General features: G+C 43.1%; 1 protein-coding gene across 2 annotated transcripts in view; it reads left to right on the top strand.

The window, feature by feature from the left end:
* The window catches only part of Gyg1 (glycogenin 1), a 35,605-nt gene that overhangs the window by 14,687 nt on the left and 8,057 nt on the right, over window positions 1-12,861 (top strand). For both annotated transcript variants that reach the window (XM_021659959.2, XM_021659958.2), the window contains exon 5: window positions 3,171-3,297. In XM_021659959.2, coding sequence (XP_021515634.2) covers window positions 3,171-3,297 — 127 coding nt within the window. The remainder of the gene's footprint in view (window positions 1-3,170; window positions 3,298-12,861) is intronic.

The following is a 12,861-nucleotide window of genomic DNA, read 5'->3' as shown; positions in this document are numbered from 1 at the left end:
GGTATGATGTTACTTCAGCGTCTCTGCTGTGGAGAAGGTTCTTGACTGTCCTGAAGTTTTTTGCATTTATTCAGGAAATAGTTTTCCTGTATTTCTGACATTCTCATATCTGGGAGGGTGACCGTGATAAGCAAAAAGAGGCAAAAATCTCTGTCCTCGAGAAATTGAGAATCAAAATGACCAACAGTTTTTACTGTATTTTGTATTTTACTTACATTGACCCTTGTTAAGTTTTATGTTTTTTGTATTTTAGTCTGTGTTATTTCTTATCATGAGTGAATTGTAGATTCACACACATTGCTATAAGAAATAATAGAGATTCCCTATACTTCTCATCCATCTTCCTCAATGCAACATCCTATATAACTATGGTATAATCAGGAATTTAACAGTGATTCAGCCCACCGACATTACTACAATTTCATCAATTTTACTTCTGCACTGACTTGTATGTTTGTATGGATCTATTTCTGTTCCGTTTGATTACATGTAACTTTGTTGTGACCTTACCACAGGCAAGAACAGAACAGGCCCCCTCATGATAGGCCTTATAGCCACAGCTCCCTCTTGTCTCTCTCCTGTTCTTGTGTCCTCTGTGGTTTTATCACTCCAAGGACATTATATAAATGGAATCATGCTGGTTTTCACTCAGTATTAGTTCTCTTGAGAATCATCCAAGTCCTATGCATCAGTTTTCTCCTTTGTTCTGAGTGACATTCTAATTATGGTTGTATTTGTGTACCTGTTGAATGACATCTGGGTTATTTTTAATTCTGCGCTGTACTGAATAAAGCTGTTATGAAGATTTCCTCAGTCTTTGGTTTGATACCTATGTGAAAAAGAAAATTAGTAAGACTGCAGACCTGTGTCCTTGGCCATTTAGTGTCTATATTCCCCACATTTTGATGATCTTTGTGACAGTCAAAGTAAGTCTCAGAGTGGTGCAGTGTTTGTGTTTAATCCTGCGCCTCAGAATCCATGTTTGTCTATACAGATAGGAGCACCTTTTATATTGATCTTTCATTGCAGGGTTTAGGAATATCAATTGACCAGGGGCCTGTGGACAGCAGCAATTTATTTCTTATTTGGGATACTAGGAAGGCCAAGGTCAATCTGGAGGCAGATTTTCTACAGAGATCCAGCATTCTGCTCTTACACACCATCTTTTTCCTGTAACCTAAAACAGTAGCAGGGGTGACGGGCCTCCTAGAACACTCTTTTATGACATCAGTTCAGTTCTTCAATATGTACATTTGAGGACCATAACCACTCAGTCTATTGTATCTTTAAAACAGTGAACCATATTCTATTCCATTTCTGATTTTTATCTCAATTGTTCAAGAAATGGGATGTGTCAGAGGCTCCTAATACAGAGAACTTTCTCCATAGATGTTCCCTCAGTGGATGCCATTGGTCTGTTAATTGGATGGATGGTATCTGGAAAAAATCAGGTATACATAGTGCAATAGGCACGTTTGGATTTTAAATAGAAAGCCCCTACTTGATCTTAAAGTTACTCAGATATCCATAGTTCTGAAATCTTCTAGTCCAAAGGAAACCAAGTAGCCCAGATAGACTATCAGTTGGACTTTTTGGATGGTGAAAAAGAATACTGTATCTTGACAGAAGCAGACCCAGGACAGGACTGCAGTGTGCAGATGCTCGCCTCACGCTTGAGTATGCTCATTTCCTCCATCACCCCACCACACACTCACGCCCCAGGTGTCTCCCCACACCACACACGCAGAGACCCCATGCATCTCTGTGCATCACTCTCCCCCAGCACGCACACTCCGTGTGTCTGCTCAAGATTCTGGGTCTAAGTGTGTTTTCTGAACTTTCAGTGGCTGAAACAATAAGCTACCGGACTCAAAGAAGATTGTGCTTTGAGATCGTTTTGCTTACCTGTTTGTTTAGGACTTAGGTCAGGTGCTTAGCTTTAGATTTGTTTGTTTGCCTCTCCTGTTTGTTTTGAGACAGAGTCTCACTCTCTAGACTAGACTGGTGGCCTGGAATTCACTATGTGGCTTGGGCAGGCAGACCTTAAACTCATCGCAATCCTTCTACCTTAGTGTCTCCAATGGGGATATTATAAGCAAAAGGCTAGGATTACAGGCAAAAGCCACCATGTCCAATTTATTTTCCTGTAAAATGAATGGTCATGTCTTCGCTTTCCAAGGAAGGTGTGGAAACCTTAAGTAAGGATATCTTGCTACTTCATGGATAGCCTTATCCGTAGTCATGACTGGCCAGTACTTGGCCAGAGACCAGGTCAGCAGCACACCCCTGATGCTTTGTCGCCATGCTTGCTAAGGTCATCACAATTACAGAGTAAAATACCTGCTTAGTCCTGGGGCTCCTGGACTGCATGCCTTCTTCAGAAAGTGAGGCCATTCTTTCCAAAGGGAAGTTACCCAGGAATGACAAGTCAGAAGTTGGGGACGCCAGAAGATAAGTCTCTATTCTAGCTTTTGCTCTTTGCTTCTTTTGCTTCTTTAGTCTTAGGGGGAAAGTCTAAAATCTCATCTGAAAACTGATGTGCTGTGGTTCCGTGGAACTGTTTGCCATCCCAGAAGCCCTTCACCTAGGCCACTTCCATGTCTTTTTGTAGCCTTGTGTTCCTGCCTGCCTCTGTGCTGAGTGTGTGCTGTCCAGACTTCTGCCCTGTCCAGATTTCCTTTCTGCTGCTCTTCTTTCCTGAATCTGTCAAGTACTCCCCAGTGGACCGCAGTTCTTAGGTCAAGCACAGCTTCCCCTTGGAAAACTTCACTGAACCATACCCATCTATCCCTGTAATACTTGTCCTTTTTTCTTCTTCACCCTCACCCCATCTTTGATCATTTTTATTGACTTTAACTTGCTAGTATCTGCATCTGCTATCCCACCCCAGACCCTTGTGAAGAAAGCGACCGTATGTCTTACTCACATTGGCTCCGCAGTACCTGGTACAATGTGTGACGTATAGTAGCTGTTCCTTAAATATGTGTTGAAAACAAATCAGAAAGATAGCCATTCACTCCAAAATGTCATGAAGGATATGACTTGGAATTTATTATTTAAAACAAATTAGTAAATCTTTTAAGATTCCCGTAAATTTTTCTATATAATTCCTAAACTGCCTTAGAGGTTTATAAACCGTAATTCCTGTTTGTTTGTGTGTTTTCTGTTAGGAGGGGACCAGGGCCTACTGAATACGTATTTTAGTGGCTGGGCAACGACAGATATCAGGAAACACCTGCCATTTGTGTATAACCTGAGCAGCATTTCAATCTACTCCTACCTCCCGGCATTCAAAGTGTGAGTACAAACAGCTTAACTGCTTTCGGTCAATGGTGAAGGTAGGGGAGTGGACTTTCATTCCATTGTCTTTTGGGGGAAAATAATAATTAGGTACTTTGAAGAAGCCTTGCTATAATAATAATAATAACAACAACATGGCTGCAGTTTCTAGAGGTTTCATGTTAGCCACTGCTCTGTACTTAAAGCAGCCCAGAGACGTTTTACTGCCTTCTGGAACAGATTTCTCTCCATTTCTGATTGGAACAAAAGAACATGGGTCCACAGACAAGATGCAAGCCCATCTTCTCTACCTTACTCGTTGGTCTTCCCTTCTCCTCGCTCTCTTCCTTCAGAAAGAGGATGTTGCTGTTCACCCCCTCCCCATGGTTTTGTAAGGACTTAGAGCAGGCAGCAGCATGCTGGTGTGGTTGAGAGGTGGTGGAGAGGGGGCTTTGCCACTGACTGAACTCAGCTCACATCCTGGAGCTGCTACTTACAGTTCCTGACACTGGACTAAAGCCTAAAGCCTGGGCTTCCTGCCTCCATGTCTTCATGAGGTTATTGTGGCTACTGAGGGCTGTCACCATGAAAGCAATTAGGAGTCTGGCCTGCACTGAGCACTAAGTGAAAGTCCTTTATTTAGTTCCATTTTGGAAACTCGGTGTCACCTCATTGCAGTGTCTATCAAACTGTGAATGCCTGAGACCGGCTTTTTAGCTTCTGACTCATTTGTGTTGAACTGAGACGATGAATCAGACTTCTTGATCAGGGCCCTCTGTCAGGGTGATCCTGACACATAGACGTAAGAGTGAAGCCTTTTGGGAATCAATCTTGTCTCTCCCATCCTTGTGTGATGTGGGTATTCCTGAGTGAGCAGAACAAAGAGAGAGCTTTTAGCTCTCATGTTTCAATATCCAAAATCTTCTCTGTACATCTTGTACCACAGCAGTAAGCATGTCTGATATTTGTGGCCGAGATGTTTCCTTTTCAGAGCTTTTGGGCAGACTCTGTGGCAGATAGAGTAGCTTTTGCTTTTCCTGTTTTCATGGCACATCTCTAACATGGTGTCCGTTCTTTCCCCGTCTACAGTTAAGATAGGCAAATTCTTAAAAACACCACTATTCTGAGTAAAGCAAAAAAAATAGGATTGACATCATCAGGAACATAAATATTATTTTTACTCCGAAGTCCTTGGGACTGTAAAATCCAATCTGTCTTGTGTGAGCTTGTAGACCTGGTTTATTTTAATCTTTATTGACTCATAACTAGTCCTGCCAGCTTGACCAGTGTTCCTACAGATCATGATAGCTTGACCCCCTATAGTAGAGCACTTACTATAATCCAACTGAATAGATGAGTGTAACAAGAAAGAGCCATGTGAGAGGGAAAAAAAAAGTTAACGGCATGGTCAGTGCACAGGTATTTTGGAATGAGCATAGGGGGGAGGAATAAATCTGACGTCATCTGTTTAGCTTCAGTTCTTGAACATGATGAACTTGGTGTTCATGAAGTGTCTGTTTCCCTGTGGCTTAATCTGCTTTCCATCTAACTTGCCAACATCAGACACTTTCCACTCTTCTGGGACAGTTTGGTTTGCTTGAGCACTGCTTATGATTTTGTTGTTGTTGTTTTTGTTTGTTTGTTTGTTCGTTTGTTACCACAGAAGAAGCAGGGAGAGCAATCTTAGTGCTGGGAAAGAAGGATTTCTTTGCTCGAATTTTGGTCCCTATCTCCCAAAAATCCTGCTGTTTCATGTGCTCTAACTGAAGCTCCCAAAGTTTGAGGTCTAAATGATCATGATGACTCCTTCCTAGTACAGTGAATGATGCTAGCTTTGGCAAGAGCCTTGATTTGTTACCATTTCGGTAGAGCGTATGACACATTGATCAGTTCCGTTGGTCGCTTACGCAGTCTGGAGGCTGACGGGAGTATTTACCACCCTAGAGTAGCTTGCCCTCAGTGAAGCCAGCTCTTCATTTCTGGGATATGACTCCTCTAATCTAGACCTTATTCCCTCCCACTGCTGCCTGTTTAAGAATGCTGAAACTAGACCCAGAGCTCATTTTCCCTCCCCTCTGCCAAAAATGTTTTTGTTATTCTTCCAGAGACCTTGCTTCATTGACATAGTCCTCTATTTCCTTACACCAGGGAAGGGATGGCAAGATGTAGAGTTCCATTTCCTTTCTGTTTAAAGTTAATGTGTCAGTGTCAGAGTCATTTTTAGACTGAACTAGCCTGTCATAAATACCTGGGCCGCCACAGCTTTCCGCAGAGAGGCCTCTAAAGATGAAGCCGACTGGGTTCAGAATAGACTGGTGGCATCTAGGGCTGAGTAGCTCTGGGACATGCTGCCTCCCATGAGTGACCAGGGGTAACGGCAGGTAGAAGGAGACTGAGGAATGGCTTAAAGCAAGGTGCTTCACTAGAAAGAATGAAGGTTTTGTCTCAAAACTTGACATAACCATTTGCTACAATATCTCCAAAGCCTTTAGTTGTTTCCAAGTGTTGGGCACAGAAGCCATTCAAAAGTAGACTATTAACGTACATGCATGTGCACCCATGTACACACACATATGTATTATGGACATGTATGCACACACACCTTTAAAACCTGTACTACCATATGCATTTCAACTAAGATGACCTCATGGGAATTAATATGTTTTCGAACCATGAAGTAGTAAATCTAACGTCTTTTCTGTATACCATCTGGATAGAAGAAGACAAAGAAAAAAGACTTAGTAGTTTTATCACCTTTTATACTACTCAACCATCATTTCTGAAAAACAAAAGTAGTGTCTTTTAGAAAATCTTCTTTGGTGTAATTTGAGAACCAAAATGTTTGGTTTAGTTATTTTAAGGTCAATTTTTAGTGCCATACATTATAAAACAATTTATTAATGTTTTTCCTATTTAAATTGTGATGCTTAGCATATAGAGTTGCCTTTTTAATTATAGCTTTAAATAACACACACACACACATATAATTTGTATGTATTATGTATAAAAGTAATTTAAATGTCCACAGTTCATATGTATGTTGCTCATGGGTTTAAAACACGTTTTCTCTAACTAGAAGGCCCATTTTATTCAAATAGTATAAATTTTGATTTGAGCATAGCAGTTGGAAAAATATCTGTTGAATGTCACTGTGTTACTGCCATTTTACATTTCTTTTTAATCCCCTGATAGCTCTTTAGATCATATCATGATACATAAAAAACACCTAAAGAAAAGGTATAGAATCATGTAGCATTGCTTTAGACCATTGTAGAAACCTATTAGTCAAATTGATTGACTACAAAGCCTAATTTACAAATAATATCCATTAAATATTTTCACTTTACCCTTTTACTTGCATTCAAATATGACCTGAGATATAGTATAGTGAAAAATGATAATTTTTTTTTTTTTTTTACTTTACTACTTTAAGCTTTCTGAGGCTTTTCATATATATTTCTTTTGTCTTGGCTTAAGAGTTAAAGATTTGATATGATTAAGTCCCTTGCAGACATATTTTAAATCGTATTTTTTTTCTGAAAGAAATTGACCCTTTCACTTCTGAAATTTTATGTCTGAAATTCTATTCTCTCAAGTTTCTGGCTGATTAAATTTCCCAGGCCCTTGGGATATTCTTTTTTCAGGTTCACCCCATGATAGTTTTCACCCAAACTGTAAAGTTCCCTCTTTGTTTATTTTTACATTCCTGCACTTTTACCTAAAATCCTAAAATGTGTTGCCTGGCTCAGCTCTCAAGCTGTTTATTGATTTACTTAACCACTCACTCTCTCGACGGTCCTGGAACCTGTGCACTGTGTTGCACATCAACATTCATCCATTTGGCCGCAGACTCATGTGCAGAGCTTCTTGACATGGACTGGGAGCCGAAGAACCAAGTGGTGGCTGCAGACACCTTGACCTCTTCTCTGGTGTTGGAGATACCTATCGGGCTTCAGCTGTCACGAGTCTCAATGTGACCTAATCTCGTTTATCTCTGTTGGGTATTCTGCCCCTGATCTTGCTGCTGTCTGCTCTGCTGCCACCTGAGTCTTCATCAACAAGGAGAAAGCTTCCATGTCAGACGCAACTCAGTCTTTGCCCATTAGGTTTTGTTTCTTTTTTTGTATTTTTAAATTTTTATCATTTTGAAAGCAAACCTTAGGATTTAGAGCATGCCAGGCAAACACTACTGCTGTGCCACCCTTTTAGGCCCCCAAACCAGCTTGGAGAGGTGTTCCAGTGATAGGCAAAAAGGAGTGAGATCCCACAGAACCTTGTTTGAAGATTGACATCTGAATTGGAGAGGGCTCATGGAAGAAAAACAAAGGGAAAGGCTTATGGGACCCCTTACTGCTGAACTATTGGCTACTGAGAAATTCCAGAAGAGGGAGCCATTGTCTTTAGGTGTGTGCCCAATGCTAACCTCATCAGGGTCCAGTGAATAGAATAGCTCCAAACCCAGGATCACAAAGATGATCCTGAAAAACTCAGTGGGTGACCCACAAAAATAATCAAGGCCACTAATGTGGCTTTGATACTCCCATAAGGGGAGTATACAGGGGAGGGAGAGAAATAAAAAACAGTTGGAAAGCAGTCAGAAGGCTAGATGTATATCTGTGGAACTGTCAAAGAATAAACTTAATTTTAAACAACCCAGACATTCAGAAGATAGGCCTGAATGAGACAAAACTATTAGAACTGCCAGCACATAAATGCTTATATCCACTATGCAGTATGATGTAATGGAGTGATTATTGGTAGAAGAACCCTGAAGACTGAGCCTGAGGAGAAGGGGTAAAAGACCCAAACAGAAAGAGGTACAAGGAGAACCAGCAAAGTGATGGTATTGTAGAAAGCCACACAATAAAAATGTTTCCAGGAAGAAGGAACACTTCATCTGTACAAAATGCTATTGTCGATTAAAGGACAACTTGGAATGGTGCTTGAGCACAGGATGTAAACGTCACTGGTGACTTCAGCAAGCGTCCATGCAGCAGAGCAGTGGTGGAGAGGCCCTGGCTGAAGGATGCCCAGCAGAACGGGCTTTGTAAGCGTACACAGCTTCCCTAGAAATGTGCTTCTAAAAGGAACAGGAAGGGGATGGCAGCTAAGTGGGAAAAGAAAGCAGATATTATAACATATTTCTAGCAGGAAGGCCATGTGGAGGGCTGTCATTAATAAATGGGAGAGCTGAGAGTGGTGTCTTTGATTGGATGGAAAGGAAGAGGTCTAGCATCTGCACGGAGGGATGTGCCCAGAGAGGAACCATGCTCATCCCCAGAACCGTAAGGGAAGCGGGAGTGCAATATGGGTCTGGATGTTGGCAGGTGAGTGCAGGCTCCAGGTTGGTGAATAAGCAGTCAGCCGGTAGAGGCTGAGAATGGCGTGCTGCCCCAAGAGTCTTCCTCTTGACACCCTGAGATCTTGTGGAGAAATGCTGGCCTGACAGGCCGCATCACTGACTAGGCTCACTCAAAGCAATGAAGTCTGCACTGAGTGTTGATGCTCTGACTTCCAGAACACTAGGGAGGGTTCACTAGCAAGGCAAGGGAAAGCCGAGTATGTCATGTTACCTGTAACTGAGAATGGGACAGGAATGCTTCTGTGTTTCACATCCCTCCTTCACCTGGTCCACCACTCCACCGCAGGATTAAGCGTACCTCATGGACACTTGAGTTTGTGACTTTTTAAAAACAATCTGTATTAGGTCAGGCTGGCCTTGAACTCACTATGTAGCCCATGCTGGTCTCAAACTTATAACAATCCCCTCAACTCCTCACTCCCAAGTACTGAAATTTCAGGCATGCGCCCTCATGCCAGGCTCCTGCTATAGACTGGGTGGGTGAGAGATGTGCATTTTGGTGAAGGGAGAGACATTATCACTAGTGGGGAGGAGGTCTCGTGCAACTGTCTCCACATTTGTGAATCTGAACAGGCATGTGAGTGAATGGTTGAAGACAGAGAGTGTGAGCCATTTTGGAGTGGGCACGAGGATGCCTGGTGTCTTCGGCACATTTCCAGATGAGTACCATGAAGTACTGCATCCTCTTTCTTGGGAGCTCATAGAACGTTGCATATAAAGTCACTATTTTAGTGATGAATTGCTTCTGGTGCACCCTCCTGGATTCGTTCCTTCCTATTGTAAACAGGTCTGAAGCCCCATCCGTGTCACTGACTAGTAGCCGTATAATGGCCACCTGATCCTTTGGTAACATCAGGCCACAGGGATTATTCCAACAGCTAACATAAGCACTACTGTTGCTGGCCCGGGTTCAAACTATGTCTTGTGATCTGGATGACTCCGTAGAGATTCTATCAAGTTAAAATTAGAATACTTATTTTAAGAAATGCATGCAAGCTGATACAAATCCCCTTACTGGGTCAGAATAAATGGCTCTTGATAATTTAGAAACAATTGTACCAACTTCTTTTTTTAAATTCCTGGGGCGATTTTGTGGTAAACCAAGGGTATGTCGGGACCTCATCATTCTTGCCATAAGCCAGAGTCAACTGAGTGGTGTGTTCTCACTGCACTATGCCCCTGCCTAGACTCCGGTTTTTGTTTGTTTGCTTTGCTTTGCTTTCTGCAAGGTGGTTTACACTCGACGTACTTAATGCCTTGGTGGGGGAAATGCAAAAGCAGAGACGACCCTGACTTCCCTGGTTGTAAACTGTGCACCCACCCTTGTATTTAGGCTGAAATTATTTGTTCGTTTATTTGCTTGTATATTTGCAGTGCTATCGCTTGAACCCAGAGCTACATTCAGGACAGGTACCCTACTGAAAGAAATCCCCATACCCCTAAAAGTTTTGAAAGACTAAAAGCATTTTCCTCTCACTTGTGATCTTGCTCTTATTTCATTTTGATATGACTCTTTTGAATTTTTACAAATGTGAAAGGGTGGAAAATACTCTTTCCATTTTTAACCTTTTATTGATTCTTTGTGAGTTTCACATCATGTACCCAAGTCCCACACATCTCCTCTTCCCCTCATGTCTGCCCTTTCTCTTTGCAGCCTCCAATTAAAAGAAAATAAAAAGCACACAAGGGGGGGGTGCAGAGCAAAGCATAGCAAACATCTCATGGAAGCTGTCGTGTGTGGTGGTGTGTTCACAGACTACGCCTCCGTCTGCACATCTTCGCTTGCAAATGTTCATTGCGATGTGTAATTAGTCTGGTTCAAGGTCTCTGGCTTCTGTCACACCATCAATATTGGATCTTCACAAAACTCCTGGTTATCCTGTTGTTGTCCTGTGTCATGAAGAGCCTGCAGCGTTGAATCACAAAGATCAGCCCTTTCACGAGCTCCAACGGTTCACATATAACGTGGATTTTTGGGTGGGCCCACTCAGAGCCTGGAATTGGGCCTGGGTAGTAGTTGAGCTGGTCAGCCTGCCAGCTCCCTGCATCCACACCATCCCCGGCAAGGTCTCCAGCCCTGTTCCAGCCAGGCCATCCAGTGCTGCCATAAGCAGGAGGCAGGGTCAGCTCTTTCACTCTCATACCCTCAGGGCCAGCTTGCCCATACCCACAGCTTGCCTCTACGCACGCCTCCAGAGCTAGCTCCACTATGCTGCCCAGTTTAGGTGGTGGACCTACTGTATCAAGTGCTGCAGCCAGTGAGGGGCAGGAACCCCAGGGCCAGCTATCCAGACTGGTGGAGGTAGAGAGGGTTGAGATGGGATGGGGCATCATCTCCATGTTCATGCCACCTCACAGCAGATGGGTGGTGGGGCCAGCTCTCCCACACTCATGCCCTTGGGCTGGCTCACCTGTGCTTCGAGGTACAGGGCCTGCTTCCTCAAGTGCTGCTGCTGGTGAGATCTGGGCCCAGCTATCGAGTGTACTACAGCTAGTGGGAGGCAGGGCCAGTTCTGCATAGCCCTTGGATATGTATATGGTTCCAGGTAGCTGCCCAGATCAGGTACATCCCCATGGTTTCTGGTGGTAATTTGAGCCATGGATGTCGACACTGATCCCTGCTGCTGCATGGCCACGGGCCCAGGCAAGGCTCTCAGTGGCTGCACGAGCCGGAACTTCTCCATGGCCTCAGGTGGTGGGGAATACTCCCAACGGGCTATTCCTCTCCACCCTCAGCTCTCCAGTCCCATCTGTCTTCATAATGCTCAAACTGTTCTTCTCTTTCTCTCCATCTGCCCAGTGCATAGTTGCACGCTGTAGGGACTCCCACTGCAAGTGGGCCATGTGGCTGGTGGGTCCCTGGGCGACCGCGACAGCCCACCTGTATGCAATGGAGGGGAGCCAGTCTCTGGCCTCCTCCTGCTGCGCTGCATCGCACAATGTGCCTTGCAGTCTCTGGGCATCTTTCCCTACCAGCACCACGTGGCACGGCTGGAAAATAACCTTTAAGTCACCCATCACCATAATGTAGGTATAGAAAATTATCTGAAACCTGTGTCCAGGTGCATTGAAATCTTGGATTAAAAAAAAAAAAAAAAAAAAACAGACTAGTGTTTGAGATATTTTGCTCATCATTTTTATATACAAGACTACTGGATAAATCCTTTAGCCTCTTCGGCTGTTCTGCTATCCAGCTGGTATACTATAACACCTTAATTTTTGTGGCCATTGTGGGACCCAGCTAGTACTCTCCACACCATTTCCAAGAACATTCTCTGCTGTGACTACCTTGCATAAAACTGGGACATTTGTCTTCATTTCCATCTTTGAATGTGGTCTGTTTCGTACTTAGTTCTGCCTTCTCACTCCCTCTGCCTCGCTTACCCTGGACCAGACCTTGGGCTGGCACAGACCAGCTGTGTTTAGAGACCAGTGCAGGCACCAGCTCTAATATGTGTTCTCTTGCTCTCCACTACATCCATTTCTTTAACTGTTATGTACATGGCACTTTATCTAAGTATGTAAAAGTCCCCATTCCTGAGGACACAGATAAAGCTGGCCATACGCCTCAGCTGAAACTGCAGAAGTCACTGTCTGGTTTCTGTGTGGCCTTCCTTCCTTCTTCCTTCTTCCGTGCTTCTCTCTGCCTCTACACTCCTTAGTCTTCAGGAAGATATAGTCCTTGTCTTCCCTTAAATAGTCTGCCCCAATTAGCATTTTAGGAAAACTACTCAAATCCCACATTTTGTTTTGTTTTGTTGCAGAAATCTGGTCATTGTGCCATGCTATTTTCCTCAATCCTGCTTATCATATATATATATATTTTAACCTTAGGTCAGAAAGAGCAATTCTACCCACAACTCTCCTTAGAGCAGTGGGTCTCAACCTGTAGGTAGAGATAACCCTGTCACAGGGGTCACATGTCAAATATTTACATTATGGTTCATAACAGTAACAAAATTACAGTTATGAAGTAGCAAAAAAAACCAAAAATATGGTGTTACCACAACATGAGGAACTGTATTAAAGAGTCTCAACATTAGAAAGGTTGAAAACCACTCTCTTAGAATCTTAGCATCTAACTCAAACAAGCTCATTAAGTAACATAAGACTGCTTTGTCTATAAAACAACTATCTACTGGATTCAGACACACACACACACCCTCCCGGTAAGGGTAGAATAAGTAAACATATTTCAAAGGAAGAGGATCCTTTCTTTT

This window comes from Meriones unguiculatus, chromosome 2 (genome assembly GCF_030254825.1).
Source record: "Meriones unguiculatus strain TT.TT164.6M chromosome 2, Bangor_MerUng_6.1, whole genome shotgun sequence".
Lineage (NCBI taxonomy): Eukaryota > Metazoa > Chordata > Mammalia > Rodentia > Muridae > Meriones > Meriones unguiculatus.
The sequence above is the reverse complement of the archived record's forward strand: the minus strand, read 5'-3'. Positions and strand labels throughout refer to the sequence as shown.